Genomic DNA, 26,505 nt, shown 5'->3' with positions numbered 1-26,505 from the left:
AGACTATGGCTGGGAAACCTTCAAACCCCTCCAAATCGTCGGCTCCATGTTCGGAGCCGGCACCGAGTGGTGCTCTTGCTGCCTCGTCGGTTCCGGCCGGAACCGAGGCATCTAGACCTCAGTCGGCTCCGACTTTAGTGTCGGAGCTGTCCCTGAGCAGAAAGCGCTCTAGGTCTCCGTTTCTCGAGTCGGTTAGATCGGCTCCAAAGTCTCCACTCTTGTCGGAGCGGAGCCATAGATCTCATTCCTCTAGGTCTTCCAGGCTTTCGGACCATGACCTCGAGAGGGTAGTCAGCCGGCTTTTAAAATCGCAGGCACTGGCCCAGTTGCTAGATAGCCCGTCTCAACAAACAGGGGCTACCCCTACACCCGCTCAAGTTCCTCCTCCAACTACCCTGCTAAGTTCGGAGCCGGAGGTCGTCGAGGTGAGTACTGTGGGGGCGTCGGAACCGATTCCTCTGTTGTCGGTTCCTTCGTTGGCTCTGATCCCGTCCTTGGCTCCGTCCTTATAGGGATCCGGGCGCCGAGACTCCTTCGTCAGCTCCGAGGGGGCGAGTGGCATCGGACCCTTGTCCGACCCCACTCTCCTTCTTCGGAGCTTCGGCGCAGGTCAGTTCGGCCCCATCGGCCTCGGAGCCGACCCTCTCGGTGCCGGGGGGAGTTCTCATCTCCTTGGAGTTGGGTCCTTCTTCTCTGCCTGACAGGGGCACCTTTGAGGTGATGAGGAGCATGCTGGCTCCTACACCAGCACCACGGTCGGCCTCCTTGGCCCCTCCCTCCACGGTGCCTGCTTCGGCCCCTGCCTACCCTCCAGACCCCATGCGAGGAGAACCGATGCTCCAGGCTGCCCCATTGGGCCTTTCTTCCTATTCCGAGGCCTCCCCTGACCCTGCGGGGGAGCCCCCTCGGAAGAGGACATGTAAGAGGAAGCATGTTAACTCTCCTGAGTCAGTGACATCTGACACCGACCTGGATGATTCGGAAGGGTCTCCAAGGTCCCCCTCTGAGGATGTCTCCCTTTCTGACATCTTAGAGATCCTCAAACAGAGGGGGAACTGGTCTGCCCTTAACCCATCCGAGGACGAGTCGGTGTACCTGGATGCCTTCGGTTCTCACCCTTCCACCTCCTGGGTGTCCCCGCCTTTCGACCCACTTATGGAGGTAGTGGCTCGGAAGGCATGGACGGCTCCGGATACTATGGAACCAACTCCCCGGAGGCCCACTACATTTATTACTGCTCCCACAGATAAGCAGTTTCTTTCCAAGGGTGTCCCCGTGGATGCCATGGTGGTGGCGGCAGCCACTCAGAAGGAGTTGGCTGACCCTTCAGTACCTGTCCATCCTCCTAATAAGGAATCTAGGACGATGGATAGGTATGGCAAGCGGATGTTTTCCTCAACGACCTTTGCTATGCAGTCGCTGAATTACTTATGCCATTTCACCCGACTTCAGAGGGACCTTCTCAAGGAACTGGGTGAAACATTGTAGGACCCAACAGCTGCGGGGTCTCAGGAAAAGATCAACTTCCAGCTAAGGACCCTGAACTCTATCGTCAACTCTTCCATGCGGCTCATCTCTTATGCAGCCGATGGAGCGAGTAGAGCCGCAGGTACTGGTGTTGCTCTAAGGAGACACGCCTGGATGCGGCTCTGCAATTTTGCTGACCCCTTCAAGGCATTATTCACTAACACCCCCTTTGATGGTTCTGCTCTTTTTGGACCTCAAGTGAAGTACACCTTAACCAGGTGCGAACAAGAAGGCAAGACTCTCTCTGCCATGGGAGTCCGTTTTTCCACCCCTTCTAGACCATATCCTAAGGGTCAAAAGGGCGGGAAAATGTGGTTCCGCAAACCTCAGGGAGTTCTGCTGGATGCACGTGGTGAGCTTCCCTCTAGAGGCAGAGGAGGGAACAATAACAGATGCCGCCCTAGGGGCAGGGGGGGGGGGTCCGCAGAATCAGGGTAGCAGAGAATCTTTCTCTGACAAACCCTTTCAGCACCCCTGAGGAGCTGCCCGACTGTCCGCCTTCGGAGGCAGTCGGGGGAAGACTTTCGCTGTACCCAGAAGCCTGGTTCTCCCTTACGCAGGACAGATGTGTACAGTCGATCATATCTGAGGGTTACAAAATCCCATTTATCCACACCCCACATCAACCAAAAGGGCCTCTTCCAGACGTTCCACCCGGTCTGAGAGACCAAGCAGCACTAGAAATTTCAAAGCTGCTTTTAAAAAGAGCCATCCAGCCAGTCTCGGCAGACCAACAAGGATCCGGAATCTACTCCTATTTCTTTTTGGTACCAAAAAAGACAGGGGACTGGAGACCTATTTTGGATCTTAGCAGACTGAACAAATCGGTTCAAAGAACAAAATTCCGGATGGTCACGCTACAGTCCATTCTTCCCTTTCTGGGTCAGGACAATTGGATGTGCTCTATAGACCGTCAGGATGCGTACTACCATATCAAAATGAACAGGTGCTACAGGAGGTTTCTCCATTTCCGGCTGGGAGCCAGTCACTACCAATTCAGAGCCCTGCCCTTTGGCCTCACCACAGCCTCCAGGGTGTTTACCAAATGCATGGCAGTGGTTGCAGCTCACTTGAGACGTCGAGGATTCCAGGTGTTTCCATATTTAGATGACTGGCTCCTTACTGCCACCACCAGACATCAGCTTCTTCATGCCAGGGATTACGCTGTACAAACCTGCAAAGCGCTAGGCATCTCTATAAATTTCGAAAAAATCTGCTTTGTCGCCTTGTCAGCATATTACCTTCATATGCACCGTGTTAAACACGGTAGAGTTGTCAGCAAAACTTCCTACGCAAACAGTATGCGACATTCGCAGTCATGTTCAAGTCCTGCTACAAGTGGACAGGGTCCAAGCCAGGTTTGTACTGAAAACGCTTGGTCTGATGGCTGCAACAATCACCTTGCTCCCCCTAGCTCATTTTCATATGCTGATACTACAGTGGATGCTTTTTTCCCAATGGTCCTTTTAGCCGCTTCCCATGTCACACAGGATTCTCATCACTCAGTCTTGCAAACAACACCTATCGTGGTGGATGGAGTCACCCCAGGTGCTTCAAGGCAGACCGGTTGTTCTCCCCCCTCTGGTTGCCACCGTGACAACGGACGCCTCCCTGATCGGGTTGGGGGGGGGGCATTTTCAGGGCAGGACAGTCCAGGGCACATGGCAAACCTTCGAGTGCCACTTGCACATCAATGTCCTGGAGATGAGAGCGGTCCTGTTGGCGTTGCAGGCTCTCCAGGACTCTCTTCCCACTGGAATGATTGCAATACAGACAGACAATATGTCTGTAGTATGGTACATCAACAAACAGGGTGGAAACAAGTCCTACCCTCTTTGTCGGGAAGCGCTCAGACTCTGGCAATGGGCGATCTCTTCTCAGCGTTTTCTGGTAGCAAAACACATTCCCGGGAAGTCCAATGTCATAGCAGACAGGCTGAGCAGGGACATTCTCATGCCCTACGAGTGGTCTCTCAACCAACTAGCAGCGGACCAAATCTTCAGAAAGTGGGGGCAGCCTTGCTGCGACCTTTTCGCAACCCCTAAAAACAGCAAGTGTCAAGACTTCTTCACCCTCTTCCGGGCCTCTCTCCCAGAGACACTGTAGTCCACGATTGGCCCAGGGGTCTCCTTTATGCTTCCCCCCCCTTTCCCTTAATCACTCTGTTGGTCCAGAAAGCAACTGCCTTGAGATCCAGGATGATCCTCATTGCCCCTTATTGGCCACGACAGGTCTGGTTTCCGTTCCTACAATGTCATCTACTGGAGCAGCCCTGGCATCTGGACCCTGTACCAGACCTTTTGACCCATCAATCGGGCAGGCTGCACCAATTCCTGTCATCTCTCAACCTCACAGCTTGGTTGCTCCACTTCCAACCTTAGCCAGACTTCCCTTAATCTCCCCGTCAGTACGTCAGATTATCCTTGCCTCTCACAAGTCTAACACCAGAAGGACGTACGCAAGTAAATGGAAACGTTTCTCTATTTGGGCAGAAAGGAACAAAGTTGATCCCTTTACTGCCCCTGTCCAAACAATTCTAGATTTTCTAGCGGAACTCTTTCAAAAAGGTTCCTCTTCAGCCACTATCAAAGTCCAGTTGGCGGCTATTGCAAATTTCCATGTTGGCTTGTCAGAGTCTAGTATTATGTCTCACAAGCTTTGCAAAGCTTTTCTGAAGGGTACCCTATTACTTAGGCCACCAGTCAAAGACCCTCCTCCACCGTGGGATCTAAATTTGGTACTGTCATCTTTAATTCTACCTCTTTTTGAGCCTGATGCCTCCTGCTCATTAAAACCGCTCTCGTGGAAAACACTTTTCTTGGTAGCTATTACCTCAGCCAGAAGGGTTTTGGAACTACAAGCACTTTCTGTGCGGCCCCCTTATCTTGTTTTTCACAAAGATAGAGTGGCTCTTAGGGCAAATCCATCCTTTTTACCTAAGGTACTCTCAGAAAAAAATCTCAATCAGACCATTGATCTCCCAGTTTTCTTTCCAAATTACACTGATAGAGCTGAGAGAAAATTACATTGTTTGGATGTCCATAGGCAACTACGTTTCTATCTGGATAGAACCAAGCCAATGAGAAAATCAGACCAACTCTTCTTGTCTTACGCCGAAGGGAAGCAGGGCCTTCCGGTTTCTAAAGTGACCTTGTCAAGATGGTTAACCTCTCATCTCTTTGACCTATCAATTGAGGCATAAGGAGCTCCCTACCAAGCCTAGAGCTCATTCAACTAGAGCATTAGCTTCCTCAGCTGCTTTTCAGGCGAGATTACCTATGGACTCTATTTGTGCAGCGGCCACATGGGCCTCTCCTCATACCTTCATCTCTCATTACAAACTGGATATTGCCTCCAGAAATAGGGCTGATTTTGGTTCCACTGTACACAAGAGTCTGTTCCATTGAGCCACCCGGGACTAAGGTGCTAGGGACGCTGTCCCATCCAGCAAGAATGAAGGCGAGATTGACAACTTAACATTAAGAAGCTATGTACTTACCATAACGTTCCATGTTGGTTGTCTTCTTCTCGCGTCCCACCCTCCATCCCCCGAGCCTGGAAAGACCTAGAGTATTGGGTGAGTTTTTTCCTTCTCACCAGGATTATACCTTCAGCTAGAGCTCTACCTCCCCTTTGGTACCCCTGGTGACAGGCAAGGCTGTAGGGTTTGTAATTCTACATAGCTCTCAATTTTGTCTTTTTCTAGTGGTGGGACATGTCTGTCCATAGTGTTAGCTATCAAACGAGATCATGGGTATATTTCGCCTAGCATTATGGGACATACGATAGCCTCGAGCCGGTAAAAATAGCTGTCAAGCTTTAGTATTCGGCCGAGTCGGAGCCGAGGTTCGGCTCCGAACCCATCCAGCAAGAACGAAGGCTTCTTTACTTATGGGATATGATTTTTAATCAGAGTGTTGTTAGTTTGACTTTGTTGCTTTAAGGGAACTGGGGGGGGGGGTGTCTTTTAAATGAATTCTGCTTGTAATGGCTTTAAATGTTGCAGCGCTTAGCACAAAATGTTTTTTAAAATCTGAAGAAGTTGGTGCAGGTCGCCGACGAAAAGCAGAATTGTGGTGCTTAATAAAACTGAAGTTGTTCGTTCATTGGCGTCTTGCCTATGTTACCCTTTGGAATTTTAAACGACCTGCTTTAGTAAGTTTGGCATTTTCGGCCGTTGTTTGTTCCTGACGAGTTTCACTATTTTTTGACTGCATATTTGTGGTGTTCGGTCCTGCTGGTTGGAAGGAGCTGTGCTAGGCTGGTAGTAGTTTGTTTCTTTTGCTTTTGACTTCTTTTATCAACTTAAACAGTATCACAACTGCCTACTTTTGACTGTCAGTATCAGTCAGCATTTTAATTACTTTACCTTCTTTGATTTTCATTTGTGACCATCTCTGATACAGAATTTAAGGAATGTTTGGATGATGGGTGTGAAAATGTAGCTGAGCTAATTGTTCTTGTCAAAGTAACAACTCTAGTTCATTGTTCAGATGTGAGAAATCTGATCCCTGTGGTTAATAAGTGTTACTTTGGCCGAGATTTGTGTTGCATTCACAGTTTTAATACTGTAGCTAAAATTAGAGTATTTGATGTTAATCTTCCTTCCCTGACTCACTGACTTGTCTCTATAAAACACTGTATCAATGCAAAAAATGCTGGAGCAAAACACCAGAAGAAACATGCACTTCTGCAGAAAATAAAGTGTAGAGAAAAATGCAAAAATCACATACTTGAAAAGTAAGAAGAAAATATTGTTCTTCTTTGTAGCACTCATTGCTTGATTAAAGGAAAAAAACTAATTTGTAATAATAATAAGTATAATTTGTGTTTTCTTTATTTGCAACTGAAAACTTAGCTCAAAAGCCTTGCTTTTGTTCAGACTCCAGGCCACACTATATATCTGAGGTATGATGCTGACAATTTGATTGATAAGGCACATATAAATGCCAATGTTTAAGCAGTATTGCTTTCTTAATGGCTGTATAGTAGGAATAAGTGACCTAACCTAATCGGCCACTCGTAATAGCCTTTGTGATTAAATAAGTAAGACAGATGCAGGAAAGAAAGACAAACAGAAATAAGTTCAAACATAAATCAAATGGAATAATTATTAAGTGATGCATTTTCTGTATGTGGCATGTTTAGTGTTGGATTGCAGGGAAGGAAAATAATTTGGAAGAAAAATTAACATTTGGGTGGAATTCTCCTTTAAACGAAGAGCTTTAGGAGGGTCAATTATAGTAGATAAGAGTATTAATAAAGTGGTAAGACTAGCTATATGTCTGTAAAAGCTAAAAAAAGAAAAAATAATTTAGCTCTGAATTATTGGTTATTGGGACTGAAATGTAAAAAGTATAGCTAGTGAAGTAAGATTATTAAATAAAGAATGTGTTAGTTTCTTGTTTACTGGGATTTAAGTTAATTGACCATTTGAATTTGTTACCAAGGTTAGTAAAGGTCAAACCAACCTATAATAAATGCATTTTCAGGGAAGAGCTGATTTAAGATTTCTAGTATTTAATAAGATGAAAAATGCAATCATAAGCAAAATTGTTGAGTAATTGGTTAAGAAAATTTTGTTTAGTTTATAATAAATTAGGAACATTTTGAAAACTTATGTATATGACTTAGTTCTCAAAGGTTCATCTTAATTACTATGAATCTAAAGTTTTTATTAGGTTTGTGTAGGCACTGTACTAAATCTTTTTTATGGTGTTATACTCCATGTGCAATGGAAACAGGAAATTCATTAGATGTTTAAAACACTGCTGTTTTAATGTCCATAGTTTGGGAATTAAGGTATTTAGTTAAAATTAATTGTACTATCTGGAGAGTATGAGTTTATTGCTGTTGCAGAGACAATTCATTTGACTTGCAAATACCAGGATATAAGAAGTTTAAATGTTTATGTACAGTTAAGAGGGGAGGAGGAGTGACTTTGTGGGTTAAAAATCTAATTTCTTGCAAATTAGTAAAGATAATTTCTAAGTTGGAGTATGTAGTATTGTGGGTTTATGGAATATTATTTTATTAACATCAGCAGTTGATTTAGATGTATACTATTATTTGTCCTTACCAAATATGAACTTAGGTTATAGAAACTTGATATTGATAGCAATTATAGTTATCTTACCATTGATTGGCAAGTTAAGGAAGGAAATAATTTTGAAAGATAATTCATTGAGATTTTGGAACATCATAACATCACACAGTTGATTGTAGAATCAACTTTATTTAGTAATATCTTTAATTTGTTAGTGACAGATAATCCAAGTATAATGGAGAATATTTAGATGTCTCCTCCTTTAGGATTATCTGATCATTTTTCTTTTTTATTTGAAATATTAGCTAAGGGTAAACCAAGAATATGGACAAAACATAATTCTGGACTAATTTATTATTATCAGTTAAAGAATAGTTTAGCAACTTTGGGTTGGGTAGAGATGCCCATGACTGTTAGTAGGTGTTATGAAAATATAGAAACACTATTGTATAGTAGTGTAGTTGAGACAATTTTCTACAAAATAGTAAATTTCAAAAATGGGTTCCCAGTATGGTGGAATAATAACTTGAATAGATTATACAAAAGGAAAAAGAGAGCTTCTAGAATTTAGTGTAAATTCCCTAACAAGTTTAATAAAAAGGAGTTAAAGTTGATGAGTAAGGAACTGTCATTAAATTTGAAAAATGTAAAAATAAAATATAAAACTTTGGCAATTGGTCATACACACATACATTATAAATATCAGTTCTTTTAGAAATGGAACAGAGTTCATTAACTACTTTTATAGGTGGATTAATAATTCTGCATTATGAATTAATTGCCGATAAATTTGATGAATATTTTATGAGCTTCAATGTTAATATGGGTGATTGTTTTTCTGTGTCCTTTGATAATGGAATTGATAGTATGATAAAATGTCCTGCTATTACAGGAGAGATGTTATAAAGAGCTTTAAATAAAATTAAAATTGACGCATTGAGAGGACAAGGCTGTATTCCTGGAATTTTGCTTGTTAATTTAAAAGAATATTTAGTGGGCATATTAATTAGATTATTGAATTCCATGATTTGTAAAGGTTATGTGCCACATTCTTGGAAGGAATCATTAGTTAGTCCAACTTTTAATTCTGGAGGTAAGTGGTTGCACAAAGATATTGTCCAGTAAGTCTAACACCAGTAATATGTAAATGCTTTGAGAGAGGTTTTAGTGAAATTATACTTAAAACAATCTTGAACTGTTGGACATTAGTTTTAAAAAGGCCATTCTACAGTTACTAATCTGTCAAGTTTTTATAATTATGTCTGTAGAGCCTTGGAAATGGGAATCGGCACAAGTGTAATTTATTAGGACTTAACCAAAGCTTTTGAATTGTAATCATTTCATACTATTGATTTGACATCAGACCAGTTTAAGGTTAATCACTATTATCTAAGAAGAGAGTAGTGTCACTACTTTGGAAGTAGATTTTGGTGGCAACACAAAACCACATTTTCACTATGATTTATGTTTCTTGGAACAGACATCTGCAACAAAGGCAGTGTAACACTTACAAAATGTGGTTTTGTGTTGCCACCGAAACCTACTTCCAAAGTAGTGACACTACGCTTTAATTAGATGGCTTTTTTTGCTTACAACCTACTTATGCCTACAAGTGTAGGTAACAGCAGTACTGGTTTTGCCATGTCTCTTGTTTTTCTGAAATGCCACTAACTCCATACTTATCCGTGAGAATAATGACCTAAATCTCCTCCTTACCTTACTAACAATAAAAAAGACCTAATACCACATGCTGGACAATTACAAAACCCTGTCCAGGACTTCATAACAAGGGACAAAGGGAAGCTACAATCACTAGACTCTAACCAGTGTGTTTTGTAAAATGTAGGTTGTGTATATTAAACATAGTTAACTTGTATGAAACAGTCAGAGAAGATAACTCTATATGCACAGCGTACCTGAATTTAGTCAATGCTTTTAACACAATATCCTACACTTACATCATCATGAAACTAGTCAAACTCAATAAATATCTCTTTGTAACCTATTGGATTGCCATCTAGCTTACTGGCAGACACCAGTCTATTGGAGATGATGAGATAATGTCCTCCAATGGACTTGTAACCGGTGGTGTACTCCAAGTGTGTTTTGGGACCACTTCAGTTTGACATCAGAACTCCATTGTCCATGGTGATATTAAGGACCTGTGACTGACCAAGTTCACAGATAGTTACAAGCATGGAGCCATCATCATCATCTCGTCCATATAAACTTAAACTCTGAAGGAGGTCCTATGTTAGACAAACTGGTGGTGTCAGGATCATCTCTAAGCTGAGCATCAGCAAAGGCTGCATTGCGCAGTTTAGGAAACTGGAGCTTTCACACTTACCATGTAAATGACCCACCCCCCTCAAAGACACTGTCATCTGAGACCTAGGAATCTTCATGAAGAATGGACTCGCCTTTGACCACCACATATCTGCTACCATTAGGAAAGCCTTCTAACTCATCCAACTTAATACTAACTCCTCTGGATTAAATGATCTCATCATCCTCCTCTACTTATCCCTCTTCAGGCTCATACTAGAGTATATTGTGCCCTTTGATTGTACCTGTCTGGGAAGCTAACCCAACTTGAATACCCCTAGAGGTTCTTGAGTATGAGCTCCCTTTGTTACCCAGATTGCCCTTCGTCTTTGTCTCTAACAGACTATGTGGCAGTCTGTTCCTGGCCTTATATTGTTATAAATGACCAAGTCTTGGTCTACGTATCCACAAGACTGGTAGTAATACAAGTACAAGACTAAGGGACCTAACATAAATTTAACTTGTTAGCTTGAGGCAAATATTTCTCCTAAAGAATCCCTCACCTCTGGATCAAACACACCTGCATTCTGTAAAACAAAACATCCTTCACAATCTACAAATCTGACTTAGACAAATGGATGGAAAACCACAGATTTATTCCAGGTGCATCCTTCTACCCATTTTAGACAGGGGAGAGGCTGGTTGGGTTATACTAGTGGGACTTCATTTTACAGCCTTCAAAATGCTAAATGTCTGTTGCATGGTAGCGGCTTGTGGACATACAAAGCTATGATCTGGAAGCCATTGCCTTGGAGCTGGATGACTAATGATAGGGGAAAAAACTCTATAGTGCAAGTGATTATAGGGTCAGCTGTTTTTTGTCCATGTCTCTATCATGTATTCTATGTAGGATGTTTTTTCTGTTCTAGTCTATATAGATAAGAGCACCACATACAGATGGCTGTGTTTCTACACAGAGATATTTGGTGATTAAACACAAGGCTGAAGATATCTGCTCCAGAGATTTGTTTAAAACTGACTGCATGTAAAAACAAATTTAGTTGTTTTTGAAAGGATACATTTTGGAACAAATGGCTAATATAGTATCCTAAATGTTTCTTTACAGGCAAATTTCTAGCTGACAATATTGTTGGATCTGTTATGGTGTTCTCCTTGCTGTTTTGGATTCCTCTGAGTATTCTTGTGCACTGTGTGGTAAGAAAATGTTTTTCAACTTCTCTTGTACTTGTAATAGTAGTTAATGTAAAATGCATGCTGTCACTTAAGTGTATTTTTACTGGCCTTCAGATTCCATGGTAGAACTCTACTTTTTTTGTTCCAACATCTTTATTAAATTTTCACATGTGACAAAGGCAGTCTTATATTTATATAAATGAAAAACATACAAAATGAAATCACTTTAGTTGTAACTAGTTTACATCACAGATACCATTGAAACAGCTGTAGCTGTAAACATTACTAATCACTTATAAACATTCTAGTCATTGGCAGTTAAGCATTATATAGCTCATTCAAATCCTGCTGCTTAAACCTCATTCCTACTCCGCACATACTTTTCCCACAATTCCCATTTTTTCCTATGTAGTTTGCTTCTTCCCATTTCTTTATCTCAGTTACTGTATTCACTTCTAGTAAAGTTGGTCTAGGCCTTGAGTTCCATTTTCTAGTAATTGCTTTTTTGGCAGCCACCATAATTAGACTCAGCAAGGCTTTCCTATGTCTAGGCTATTCCAGTTCTGTAGCATAACTTAAAAAAAAAATCATCTCCCCAGTCAGTTCAGTCCACCCACCCAGCATCTCCAACAGAGCAGCCCGCAGGGAATCACAAAAGTCTGCCAGCTCATCACACCTCCAAAAAATATGTTCCCAGCTTCCTCTTTCTTGCCCATCACACCTCCAGCATTTGCTATCCACCTGAGGAAAAATTTACTTTGGGTATAACAATACCTATGTAAACATTTCCAGGCAAAGATCCTAAATCCCCATAGACATTGTTGCATATTTGGGAGATATACATATATATCCCCCATTGTCTGTTTGTGAATTGCTTACCCAGTCTCTCCTCCCAATCCTTTCTAAGCTCCTCTGATTGATTCTTGTAATTATCATGCAGTATTTTATATGCTTTACTAATTATTCCATTTTTAACTGCAGCTTCTGTTCTACATTCTATTAAAAACTCTACTAGTGCTGGTCTTTCATTTAGGAGGCCCCTATTTCTTTCCCTTTGTCTGTACTCTGATATCAGTCCTTAATAGGGAAGGCAATCTCTAACCTGTAGTCCAAATAAATGTTTGGCCTATTCCCATTACATTACCTTTCTAGTTATTTTTTCCCAATACTTTGGTTCCTTTGCCAATTTTCTCCAATAAATTTCCAGCCCCCTCTTGCCTGTTATTTGTATCCCTGTCCGCAGTCAACCCTATTGGCAAAATCTCTTTACTCCATGGTTTGGTTCTTAGAATACTCCCTACTATTTTATGAATATAATACTCTGTATGATTTGTGTTGTTCTCCTTAAGAGTCTGCATCCAAAATCCCAGTCTCTCCTTATTTCTTGAGCTTTCTCCCTGCGTCATCATCATCCCTTTCCACCTGGAATTATAGTTTTCTGCCTGTGCTATGTATAAGAGCCTTAACTGTGTTTCTCTAAAATACCCTTTCAAATTAGGTAATCCTAGTCCACCTTGTTCTGTTGGTAGAATCAGCTTATCCCATTTGACCTTTGCTGTCTTCCCTTCCCAGATAAAATCCTTCAACTCTTTAATTGCTGTCCACAATTTCTCCTCCGGTTGATAAAAGTATGTCTGACCTGTGTACAAGACTAAAAGTCTTTCGGCTTTTCCAAGTTAGAGGTCGCCACAGCGGAACTCCCGTCCGCTAATGATTGGCAGTTGATTTTTACGGTGCTGAGTTACCAGCCCAATGCCCAACCTTCAAAGAAGGCACGCCCATTCACTCACGCACTTACCTACATGTCTTAATGTCACTCGACCACAGGGATGCCATGCGTACTCCACACAGAAGGTGCTCCAGCCGGGAGAACCTCTTGCTGTGAGGTGACAACGCTAACTGTTGCACCACCGTGGCCTACATACCTGTGTATAAGACTAAAGGGACTAAAAACATTTTAATGGCTTGTATCTTAGTATCCATATCCATATAACAAAACTTCCAGTTTCTCAATTTTTGTATTATCTTTTGTTTAGTCTCTTCCCACATATCCTTAGCTGCTACCTCAGAGTAATTTTTAATCCATACTCCTAAATGCTTAATTTAATTATGTCCCCATAAATATGGATATTGTTGCAATAATTCATGTGTGGGTATATAATTTACAGCTACTGCCTTTGATTTAGCTTCATTAATTTTGTATCCTGAGAAGATCTGAAACGGTCTTAAAATATTCCACAACACTGTAATGTCCCTTTCTGGTTTTGTCATGTATAGCATAATATCTTCTGCAAACAGAGCCAGCTTTTCCTGCCTACCATACCAATTATATCCTTGAATTTCTGAGTCCCTTATTTTCTTTACCACTGGTTCTAAATATAAGGCAAACAACAAAGGGGAAAGCGGACAACCCTGCTTGGTTGCTCTACTCAAGCAGAAATTATTGGAGAGGACCCCACCCACTTTAATTTGCACCTCTGATCCCTCGTATATTCTTCTAATCAACCTTATAATTGTATCAGAGAAAGCAAATGCTTCCATTCCCTGCTCATGAAGTCCCGATCTTCTCTGTCAAAAGCTTTCTCTGCATCAAGACCCATTAATAAAAGTGGTACTTTCTTACATTCTGCTTCCCTCGGGATCATCAATGTTCTGTTAATATTGTCAAATGTTTGCCTCCCCTCCACAAAACCACACTTATCCATGTATATCGATTTTGTTATCACTTTTGCCATTCTTTTAGCCATTATAGACATAAACACTTTATAATCACGGTTTAGTAATGAAATGGGCCTGTATGAAGCTGGATCCAATGGATCTTTACTCTCTTAAGTATTACTCTTACCACCGTCCTCTTCCAGGATGCTGGAACTTCTCTTTCTCTTAAAATACTGTTAAACCAAACCTTTCAGATCTTTTATTTTTTCCCTCCAAACTTCCACAGCAATGCCATCTATTCCTGGGGACTTTCCTGTTGATTGGTTATGCATAGCCATTTTTATCTCATTCCTTCCTATCCTAATTGTTAGTAATTGAGCCTCATGTACCTCTAACTATGGGATATTTAATTCTTCCATAAACATATTTCCATTTGTACCTTTTCTTGATTTCCATATTTCTCTGCTTTATACAAATTTTCATAACATTTTCTAAATATTTCTAATACTTCTACAAGGTTTCTTGTTATCTTCCTTGTTATAGGCTCCCTAAGCTTGGTTGACTGCCCTTTCCATTTTTTGTTGCCTGAGTTGTTGTGCTAAACGTTTTTGTACTCTAGAATTATCAAAAAACAGTTGCTTAACACCAATCTTTCTAAACTCATGCATATTATTGAGGTAATCCCTTATTTTCTGTTTAGCATTCTGCAGTTGCTCCTTTTCTTGTTCTGAGAGATTTCCCCTATTTTGCAATGATTAACATTTGTCAATCCCTCTAAATAATTCTTGTTACTGTTAGCCATATCTCCTTTTCTTTTATTTCCAACCTAGTTTTAAACTCCACTTTAATTTTATACCACTCCTTAGCTATATTTTCAGAAGACAAATCTGTCTTCTCTAGTAGCTCCTGAAATAAGTCCACAACCCATTCCTTAAATTCCTCTCTTTTCAACCGGTAGGTGGGAAGCACCAGCGTCTCATTTTCATTTCATTACCTTGTATTTTTATTTTAGTTATTATCGGTGCATGATCTGAAAAAGTTATTGGGTGCATTTCAAGACCTTCAGTTAAATGCACATGTTCCTGTGAGATATAAAATCTATCTAGCCTAGCCCAGTTTTTGTATCTCGGTGAGTAATATGTAAATTCACTCCGAACTCCTAGTACTGAATTCACATCTTCCATGCCAAACATTTTCATAAATTTCTTCAAAAATCTACTCTTCCTTGTTATATTATCGCTTCTAGACCCCCAGATACATCTTCACTGTTTCAAACCAAATTCCATTCTCCACCTATAAGTAATATTCCTTGCTGAAAGCTAATTATTTCTCCCCAAAATTTCTTAAGCTCTATTATAGCAGTTTTAGTGGGGATGCGATAGTTCTCTACTCTTTTGACTGCTTTCTGACATGTCTTTTAGTGAACTCCAGCTTTAAATGCTGCTGATTGTGTACCTTCTTTCTGCCTTCCATTTTTCGCAAGCTTCTTATTGCTTTTGCTTTATTTGCTTAATCTTTTCTTAAACATTCAATTGCTCTAATCTGCTGAATTTTTAGTTTTACATTTCCTTAACTCCTCAAACAACCCCCCTGGGTCTGCCCTCCTCTAACTGCAGAAAGAATATGTGTTGTCAATCTCGCCTTTATTCTCACTGATGGGTCGGATCTGTCTTGGCCTTTCCAAAAACTCGAGGTCTTCAGCAAAGCTTGTGTGCATCCTTCCTACCCATAATGTAGTTCCCTAACTTCCCCAGATCTCATTTGCCGCACGGCGAGAAGGATCTTCTAGCAAGCTCTGGGCTAAGTTTGTTGTTGTTAGTAGTGTCTTTGTGTTGTAGTTATTGAGTTATAGTTAATCTTCTATTTTTTTCCCTTTAAGATTTTCTGCCAACCTTCCATTAATGTATTTCTTTTTCATGTCAATTCCCTTTTTTAGATTTTAGTTAGCATCCATTTAAGTTAGGGGACGTCTAACTCTCACTCGCTTAAGTTAGAGGGCGCTTATGTTCTTCGTGTTTCACTGTTACAGTCATTACATTTGGGTTATCCTGCTGGCAGTTTGCCCTCAGTCGGCCTGAATTCCAAAGTATTGGGTCCTGCGTCGGTTGCTGTCACCCCTTCCCTGGCGTCAGGTCGTCAGGGGTATAAAAGATGCAGCCAACGCCATTTTCTTCAGTCTTTCTTGCCGTGCGGTGCCCGAAGCAGAAGCAGATCGCAAGTGCCGGTCGGCCGACTCCTGAGATTTTCGTGTTCGAATTTCAGATCCGAAGTCTTCATTAAAAGCTAAGTACCCCGTTGGGGAAACTTTTTTCTTGCTCCAGTCCGATGTCAGAAAAAGTTAATTGTAATTCTTGTGGGAAGCAAATACCTCATAAGGACTTTCATTCTTACTGTATTCCTTGCCTAGGCCCTGACCACAATGTAGCTAGTTGTCGGTTTTGTTGTAGATTTAACCAACGCACTATTAAGCGTCGGTACGATTTTGCATTAAGCTATTTTGGCCGAAGATTTAATTATACAATGTCGTCGGATAGCCATCCGGCAACCGGAGTTCACAAAAAATGCAAAGAAAAAGACAGGCTACCGAGGTCCAAAACCGACGACGAGGCTTCTCCTAAGCCAGTCGCCGGTTCTCAGTGAGGCACTTTTGCAGCCCCTGATGCCTGCTACTTTAGAGTCGCAGCCCGCTACCGACACCCACGTGGACTCGGCAAGGCCACTAGAAGCTCAAAGTATTGGAGCCTTGGAGACTATTCCCTCAGATGGGTCCAGAGCCGCTGAGCAGGCATCGACTTATGAGGGTGTATTCAGACCTAAACAATTATACATTAAAACGACTTCAGCTTCAAAGGCAAAGACTAAAGCACCTTTAAAGACAAAGAAACAAGTTTAACAGCCTCATGGACAGGCCTCCATGCCCAAAAAACAGATGCTCAAAATGGCCGAAGACTTAATTAGCTTGATCAGGGGTTCCCATCCCCCTCCTGATAAGAGGCCTAGGCAAGAGACAGACTATGAATCTTCAGATCAGGTTTCCCTTTCTTCTGATTCCTCTTCTGATCAGGAATATTCTCTACCTCCCTGTGAGGATTCTGATGCTTAAGAATCTATTCTTTCAGCTTCTCCTCCTGAGGACTACTCTTTTGGGGAAACCGTGCATACCATGAGGGAGCATTTCCACTGGGAGAGCCAAGATTTTTCAGAATCTAAGGAAAGGCTCAGAGACTTCCTTTTACTACCTCAACACAGGCCTCTAGCTGTTCCACCTGTGTTAGACATTGTAGATGATGTGTTTTCAGAGTCTAGTCTGACCCCTGACTCCTTACCTCCAGCTCCTGTTAAGCTGGACAGATACTACAGGGTTCCTGACTCTCACAAATTCCTTTTCAAAAACCCTGCTGCAGACCCAGAAACTATTTCTCAGGGTCCCAAGGGGGTCAAGGCTTCCACTGAAAAAAACCCTACCCCCTCTGACAGAGATTTAGGGCACTAGACAGATGGGGAAAAAAGATTTGCACATCTGCTACCTTCGCTATAAGGGCCTTAAATTGCCAGTTACATATGCTCAAATATCAGCAATATATAATGACGCTGCTTAAACAGAAAATGTTGATAAATTCTGAATGTGCAGAAAACAAAGAAATGCAGGATTTATTGCATGCAGCTGAACAAGTTGGAAAACATACTTTGCAATGTGGTTTTGATTCTCTAGAGGCCTCCTGCAGGGCCGCTGTTACGGTTTCTGTCATTAGGAGGCATGCTTGGTTAAAGGAACAAAATCTGCATGATCATGTCAAAGCAAAATTATTAGATGCTAGATAAATATACAAAGCTAAATCTATGCAAATGGTCAATGAATTCTTACAGGTACAGCCTCCTAGGTTTAGCAGACACTAGCCTACAAAGAATTGGTCCATTCCAGTGTCAGACAGACCTCAAAGGGGCAGATCTAGATGCCCTAGAGGCAGATCCCAGCCACAAGGTTCGTACACGTTTAAGCAATGGAGTGCTTCTACCTCCAAAAGTGGAGAGGACAAATCACAACCATACAGGAAACAGTCCCAATGACTTCCCCCTGCCTGTACCAAGCACTTATCTTCTGGCAGCACCCTTAGGGGGGAAAACTAGCACTTTTTTCTCGAAATTGGCACATTATTACCCAAGACAAATGGGTTCTAGACATAGTGTCACAAGGCTACAAGTTTCACTTCCATACCCTGCCAAGGACAAACAGTTGGCTAGACCTGCCAAAAAATCAATGGGCAGAGGCTCAAAAACAAGTTGCATCTCTCATGCACATGGGGGCTATTCAACAAGTGCCACAGCAAGAGCAGGGACAAGGATTTTACTCAAGACTGTTGCTGGTACCCAGAAAGGACAAAGCATGGAGACCAATTCTGGACCTATCTATTCTAAACACTTACCTGGATATACCCAAATTCAAGATGTTGACCTTGCAACAGCTTCTGCCCATGCTGGGCAGCAAGGCTTGCCTCGTGACTTTAGACCTAAAAGAGGCATACCTGCATGTCCCAAACAGACAATCATGCAGAAGATACCTCAGATTCAAGGCTGGCTCAAAGCATTACCAATTCACTACACTGCCCTTTGGCTTATCTACTGCGCCCAGGGTCTTCACAAAGTGCCTGGCACCAGTAATTGCTTTCTGCAGACAAAGAGGAATACAAATATATCCTTACTTGGGCGACTGCCTCATTCAAGCAGAGAACAAGGACATTCTACTACAGCATCTGGCATTTGTGAAGAAACTTTTAACATGCCTAGGGTACACAGTCATCGAAAAGAAATCAAAACTAGTACCCTCACAAGAGATAATATTCCTGTGTGCAAGCTTAAATACAACTGCCCAGATGGCTTATCTCACGCCAGACAAACAAAGGCAACTGACTACCTATTTCAAGGAAATGGCAACAAAGGCCCAGTTATCTGCAATAAAAATTCTGCAGGCTTTGGGCTTCATGGCATCCTGCATCCTACTAATTCCATATGCAAGACTGCATATGAGGAAACTTCAATGGTACCTAAAAAGTGTCTGGACACAACATTGCCGCAGCCTGGAAACAATGATTTCTCTCATTCCCTGCCTGCAACAGGAGTTTCGATGGTGGGCAAAGGCTTGTCACCAAAACAAGGGACAGCCATTCTCAATACCCCCAGCCAGGCAGAACCTTACGACGGATGCATCAGATTATGCCTGGGGGGGGGGGGGCACATGGCAGGAAGAGGTATTCAGGGCATCTGGTCCGCAAACCAAATGCATCTACATATCAATCAAAAGGAGATGCTAGCTGTTCAAAATGCCCTAATAGCCTTCAAGGACCTAATTCATCCGGGACAACAACTGATAAAGACATACAACACCACGGTCATGTGGTACATAAACAAGCAGGAGGGCACTCCCTCTTACCCCCTTTGCAGACTAGCCATGGCTTTATGGGACACAGCATTGACTTACTAAGTTCATCTGCAGGCACAATTCCTGCCAGGAAAGGAAAATACTCTGGCAGACGAACTAAGCAGAAATCTCATGGATCCCCACAAGTGGCTCCTGGATCCACAAGTCTTCAGCATGATAACAAAGAAACGGGGACGCCCGGACATAGATCTATTTGCCTCCCCTCACAACAATCAACTAAAAAGATTCTGCACAAGGACTTATCACAGACAAGCATGGAAAGTGGATGCCTTATCTTTCAGCTGGACAAACCTAAGATTCTGCACAAGGACTTATCACAGACAAGCATGGAAAGTGGATGCCTTATCTTTCAGCTGGACAAACCTATCAGCATATGCCTTTCCTCCACTGCCTCTCCTCCCCAAAGTACTCCTAAAGGTCAGACAGGACAAGCCAAAAATGATTCTGATTGCCCCAGACTGGCCACACCAGTACTGGTATCCAATCTTAAGGAACTTGTCTCAATGCCCAACCTGGACCTTACCTCAAATACCTCATCTACTGTCCCAACAAAACAATCAGATTCTGCACAGCCAAATCAGGACCCTAAACCTGGCAGCATGGCGGATAATGTAGCCATACAAAGCACACCTCTCAGTAAAGCTGTGATGGATGTCATTTTAGAAACCAGAAGGCCTAGTACTAGAAAATCCTATGCTGGAAAATGGAAGAGATTTTGTGCTTGGAACCAAGCTCAAGGAACTGATACAGCTGTCCCAAATATTCCTCAGATCTTGCAATACTTAACTGAGATGCTGGACAAAGGCCTATCTTTCTTATCATTTAAAATCCATGCCTCTGCCATTTCGGCTCATTACAATACAGAGCCACCACTCTTTTCTCATCCTTTATTAAGACAGTACCACAGAGGAGCCAAAAATTTAAGGCCTCCAAGGAGAACACCAACACCTGCATGGGACCTCAATTATGTCTTGGAAAAACTCACCTTACCTCCTTTAGAGCCAGCTGCTACTGCACATATAAAGTTTTTATCTTGGAAAACAGCTCTGCTCCTTGCAATAACTTCTGCAAGACGAGTGTCAGAGCTACAGGCTCTCATGGCTGTGGAACCCTTGATCATTTTTTATCCGGACAGGGTCTCTCTGAGGACAAACCCTACATTTAGGCCTAAGGTAGTATCCAGTGCAGCCCTTAACCAAACTATTCATTTACTAACTTTTTATCCAAATCCACAGAACAAGGGTGAGAAAATTCTACATTATTTGGATGTACACAGACAACTTAGATTCTACTTGGATAAAACTAAAGTTTTCAGAAAGACAGAACAATTACTAGTGGTATATGCTGCAGGATCACAAGGAAAGGCCATCTCCAAGCAGACTATTTCAAAGTGGATAGGTCACTGCATTTGTTTCTGCTACTCTCAGCATGGCAAACCTGTGCTTAAGGACATTAGGCCACATTCAACCAGAGCTGCAGCCACTTCTGCAGCCTTTCTCAGGGGAGTACCAACCAAAGACATTTTAGAGGCTGCTACTTGGAGTTCAGTGCATACCTTTACAAAACATTACAATCTGCCACTTTACTCTAAATCCAGGGCAGGCTTTGACACTGCAGTTCTGCAGGGCCTCATAGCCGCCCCTAATGCTATTTAGTTCCATCCTTCCATCCATAGCTTTGGGAATCTACCCAAATGTAATGACTGCAACAGTGAAACACAAAGAACATAGTACAGTTGTGTACACTTACCATAAATGTAGATGTTCGAGTGTATTCACTGTTGCACTCCAGGTTACCCAACCACCATCCCACTTATTTTTGCTGGAACTTATTTTTCCTTCTCTGATCTATACAACCTATGTGGTGTATTTGCTTATAGATGAAGGTAAAGTTTATTTTGATGCATGTATGTGTTACTTACATATATTTGGCATACCCTTTTGGGGGCACCTGACATCTGGGGCAAGAAAAACTGAAGAAAATGGCATCGGCTGCATCTTTTATACCCCTGACGACCTGACGTCAGGGAAGGGGTGACAGCAACCAATGCAGGACCCAAGACTTTGGAATTCAGGCCGAGTGAGGGCAACCTGCCAGCAGGATAACCCAAATGTAATGACTGCAACAGTGAATACACTCGAACATCTACATTTATGGTAAGTGTACACAGCTGTACTTTCCTTTTCCCCTTCCCTTTAATCTCTACTGTTGTAGTTAAAGTTATTCCTAATATTTAGGTAGTTGTTTTCTTCCTCCTCGTTCCTAGTTGGTGTCTGTTTTAGTTAGAGGACGTCTAACTCACGTCCGTTTCAGTTAGAGGATGTCCCCCCCCCCCACTCTTTAACTTAAAAAAAAAAAAAAAAAAAACCTTGCTACTACTACGTTTATTTCTCTGTATAGTTTTCTCATTGGAGAGTGTACCGTTTATTGCTCTTATTAACATGTCTCAAAAAGAAGGAAAGCCTCTTGGCTTTTAAAAATGTGGGCAATGTGGCAAGAAGATGCCCGTCAGTGACTCACGCGCTTTGTGTGTACTGTTTGGGGCCTCTTCACCTGCAGGAATCTTGTTTTATTTGCCACTTCTTTAAATAGCACTGATTAAGTGTAAAAACAAGTTGATTTTGAAGGAGTTATTGAAAACCCCTTTTTTCTGAGGCTATTTCCCCCACTACTACTACTACTTCAAAATCTGAGAAGTCCGAAAACATGGGGAAACATCCTTCTCCAGCTCCGAAATCATCTTTGGAGTCAAAACCAAAAGTGCCGAAACTGTCCGCTCTAATTCAACCTTCAGAGCAGGCAGAAACCTTAGGAACCTAGACTTCATTGGAGCAGAAAGAACCACCATCTCCGAAGTCAGCTACTACTGAACCTTTGGCTCAGAAATCCTCCTTGCCTTCAGAGTTTTTCAATATCAGAGCCGATCTCCTTCCTTGGAGCTGATCACTTATTGGCTCCCTTCTCCATTCCTGACTAGATCCAGGTCTCCTACGCTTTCTACTCTGTCAACCAGGAGTCTCTCTGATGAAGATGTAGATAGGGTAGTGCAGAGGATCCTAAAGACACCTGCTTTGGCCAAGTTACTTTAGGATCTGTACCCAAGGGAGTCAGATCAGACACAATCTTCCTTGTCGGTGCCTGCTTCTCCTCCGATCCGTCCTGTGGTTTTGGAGCAGGAAGATTCTGACATCCAGCTTGTATTGATATCAGGTCCAGGACCTGTTGTCTCCTCAGATCAGATATCTGCCCCTAGTGTTTCTTCGCAGTCGGCAGGAAACCTCTGGCAGCCGACACTGTCCAGTTGTGTCCTCAGAGACGGCTCTGATCTCCTTGGATCCTATTCTTCCTCTCAGGGCCTTGGCACATATGAGTTTGCCTCCTACCTCAACTTCAGAGCTACTGTCCTCTACTCCAGAGATTCCACCTGTTCCAACAACCTGTTTGTCAGGCCTGGGGAGTTCTTCGGAGCAGGGGTGGTCTGTCTTTGTAGTCATGAGGAGGGTGATGACTACCCCCAGTCTAAGACACATACGTTCTCAGATCTTCCTCCCTCACCAGTGCAGCTATCTTTGCCTACTCACACCCGTCCACAGGACCGCAGAGATCCCAGGCCTCAAGATGTCTCTCAGGAGACTCCCCCTCTTCCGAAATAGACCCAGAATACTCCACTGAGGAAGTCCCTCAGAAGAGAACATGCATTAGGAAGCATCTCAACTCCCCAGAGGAGTCCATCACATCCGACCTCGATGAAGCAAAAGGGTCCCCATGGTCACCTCCTGAGGACGTCTCCTTTTGAGGCATCTTGGAAATTTAAAAACAGAGAGGTGACTGGCAGTCCTCTTCCCATTTGTTCTAGGAGTCAGTATACCTGAAGGCCTTCGGATCTCACCCTTCAACCTTTTGGGTGACCCTCCTTCTGATGAGCTTATTGATTTAATCTCTCGGAAGGCTTGGGAGACCCCACATTCTATAGAACCCACTCTTAGGAGGCCAAACAAATATATTACAGCCCCAAAGGATCAAGCTTTCCTAACCAAAGGCCATGTTGGTAGCCACAAAAAAGGAACTTTCCGAGAAAAGTTTCTCTATCCATCCTCCTAATAAGGATTCCAGGACCATGGATGGGTATGGGAAGGGTGTCTTTTTGTCTGTGGCCTTTACCTTACAATCACTGAACTCCCTTACCCATTTCACTAGACTACAGAGGGACCTGTTAAAGGAACGTTCAGACTCCCTCCATGGAGCTATAGCTGAGGTGGTGGCAGATAAGGTCAAAGCTCAGCTTGCTACCCTTAATTTGGTTGTCAACTCGTCCATGAGACTCATTTCATATGCAGCAGATGGAGCGAGTAGAGCAGCGGGTTCAGGCATCTCTATTATGAGGCAGGCCTGGATATGCCTTAGCAATTTTGCAGAGCCCTTCAAGTCTTCCTTTAACACTCCCTTTGCTGGCTCATCCCTCTTTGGGCCTAAAGTAAAAGAAACTCTGACCAGGTGTAAACAGGAAGGTAAGACCTTATCTGCTATTGGAGTACATTTTTCCGCACCTACCAGACCATTCCCTAAGGGTCAGAGAGGCAGTGGAAAGATGTGGTTCAAGAAATCACAGACATATTACCAGGACACACAAGGTTGAATTTCCCCCAGGGGCAGAGGGGCAACAATAGCAGAAGATGCCACCCTTGCGGCAGAGGAGTCCCACAGAATCAAGGCTCCAGAGAATCTTTCTTTGACAGAACCTTTCAGCACTCCTGAAGGAGTGCTCGATTGCTTGTCTCTGGAGGCAGTCAGGGGGGGGGGGGCAATTGTCTCTGCACCTCAAAATCTGGCAACAGATAACGAAAGACAAATGGGTGCAGGACATAATATCCAGGGGATATAATTCCCTTTTCCTTCAGCACTCCCGTAAACAAGCCAGTTGTAGACGTTCCACCCAGTAAAAAAAGAACAAGCAACATTAGAAATTCAAAAGTTGCTAAGAAAAAGAGTAATCCAAGAAGTCCCCGCAGATGAGGATCCAGAGCTTACTCAAGATTATTTTATGTTCCAAAGAAAACAGGGGGACTGGAGACCAGCCTTGGATCTCAGCAAACTAAAAAAATCTCTGAAAAAGATAAAGTTTCAGATGTTGACACTGTATTCAATACTTCCATTCCTGGAAAAAGACAACTGGATGTGCTCTGTAGACCTTGAGGATGCGTGCTACCACATTCAAATGGAAAGGCGATCCAGAAAGTTCTTGCGCTTCCTGTTGGAGCCAGTCACTTCCAGATGTTCTTCGTGTTTCACTGTTGCAGTCATCACATTTGTGTTATCTGCTTGCAGTAGTCCTCAGATATCCTGATTATCAAAGTCTTGGGTCCTGTGTCGGTTGCTGTCTCATCTTCCATGACGTCAGGTAGTTAGGGGTATAAAACATGCAGCCGACGCCATTACATCAGTCTTACTTGCCGTGTGGTGCCGAAGCAGAAGCAGTTCGCAAGTGCAGGTTGGCAGACTCCTGAAATTTTCGTTTTTGAGTTTCAGAACCGAAGTCTTCAACTAAGCTAAGTACCATGTTGGGGAAACTTTTTCTTGCTCAAAACCGATGTCAGTAAAAGTTAATTGTATTTCTTGTGGAAAGTAAATACCTCATAAAGATTTTCATTCGTACTGCATTCTTTGCTTAGGCCCAGACCATGACATAACTCGCTGTCAGCTTTGTGCCGTATTTAAACAACGTCATCGGTTTATTTATGCTTCTTAAATATTTTGGTACTCTGTTCAATTAATTATGAAAAAATTCAAAGATAAAGTCAGAGACAGACTGCATAGGTCCAAAGCTGGCAACTATGCTTCTGCTAAGCTAGTCGCCAGTTCACCAGTATTCAGTGAGGTGCTTTCGCAGCCCCTGATACCCACTACTTCAGATTCGCAGGTCTCTACTGAGACCCATTCAGAGTCCGGTATGCCATGAGATGCTTCTTCAATTGTGGAACCTGCGGATGTCTCTACCTTGGATGGGTCCGGAGCCACTGTGCAGGCACCGGCTTCTGAGGGTGTATTCAGGCCTACTGACTTGCATATTAAACTAACACCATCTTCTTCTTCAAGGCCTAAATCTCGATCCATGCCTAGAAAACTGACGCCCAGACCACATGGTCAGGCCTCTATGCCTAAAAAACAAATGATAAGAATGGCTGAAGACCTAATTACTCTAATCAGGGGAAGCCACCCTTCCCCCTCTGAGACCTAGGACTGGTTTTCCTTATGATTCTTCTGATCAGGACTCTGAAATTTCTGTTTCCTCTGATGACCAGGATTTACCCGTATCTACCTATGAGGATTCTGATGCAGAGGACTCCATTCCCTCTACTTCTCCTCCAGAGGATTTCACTTTTGCTGAAACCTTGCATACTCTTAGGGAGCATTTTCGCTGGGAAAGCCAGGATTACTCTGACTCTAAAAAGAGTTTTAGGGATTTCTTACTCCTGCCCCTACACAGGCCTTTAGATATCCCACCTGTACTGGACATTGTTGATGATGCCTTCTCGGAATCTAGTTTGGCCCCTGACTCTTTACCTCCTGCTCCCAGAAAACCTGATGGGTATTACAGGGATGTGAGAGTGTTCAATCTCGCCTTTGTTCTTACACATGGGTTCGGAGCCGATCCTCGGCTCCGTGCCGGCCGACTGCAAGCTCTGCATCGAGAAGAAGCTCGAGGACATCTAATACCCACAATCCCCCTCTGCCTTTACCTCAGATCTAGTTTGCCGCTGCTGCATACGCATCGTTGGAGACTAGCTCGAGGCTGTACAGATAAGATTTTTGTCTATTCTGTTTAAATTTCAGAGTATTTTATCTAGTTACTTAAAGTATAAGAGTAGGTGTGTGAGTCATTAGGAATTCTCGATAATTAGAATAGTTAACTTTGTTAACTTTCGAGTTTAGAGTTTTTCGGGGCCTACCCCTTCTTGGACTTGTGACTAGATACTTGTTATAGTCTTGCCTTTAGGCAGTTCAAGGATTTGACAATTTTGACTAAAAGCTTGTTTTAGTTAGTATCAAACAGACACTTATTACCGGATTGACACTTTTACTGGATTGGACTTTTTACTGGACTGGACTGTTTTTTTTCATTTTTCAATATGTCTGAAAAGATGAAGTCTGGCTTTAAACGTTGTCAGTGTGGCCAAAAAATGTCGGTCACAGACAACCACAGTTCCTGTGTCTACTGTCTTGGCCCTCTCCACTTACAAGAGGACTGCTCTATTTGTCACTCTTTTAGTGGGAGGGTCATGACAGATAGGCGCAGGAAACTGATGGATAGAGGATTGCTGAAACCCTCTTTCCAGGAGGCTCTGGATGCTTCAGACCAGGCATCCAAGTCTTGAAGGTC

At 42.7% G+C, this 26,505-nt stretch overlaps 1 protein-coding gene across 2 annotated transcripts in view; it reads left to right on the top strand.

The window, feature by feature from the left end:
* Positions 1 to 26,505, top strand: part of ADAM17 (ADAM metallopeptidase domain 17) — a 2,408,764-nt gene that overhangs the window by 2,088,132 nt on the left and 294,127 nt on the right. For both annotated transcript variants that reach the window (XM_044079174.1, XM_044079166.1), the window contains one exon: positions 10,965 to 11,053. In XM_044079174.1, the coding sequence (XP_043935109.1) occupies positions 10,965 to 11,053 (89 nt within the window). The remainder of the gene's footprint in view (positions 1 to 10,964; positions 11,054 to 26,505) is intronic.

The sequence above is a fragment of the Protopterus annectens genome, chromosome 1.part1, assembly GCF_019279795.1.
Source record: "Protopterus annectens isolate FY-2018-M chromosome 1.part1, PAN1.0, whole genome shotgun sequence".
Taxonomy (NCBI): domain Eukaryota; kingdom Metazoa; phylum Chordata; order Ceratodontiformes; family Protopteridae; genus Protopterus; species Protopterus annectens.
This window is presented reverse-complemented; position numbering and strand designations above follow the sequence as displayed.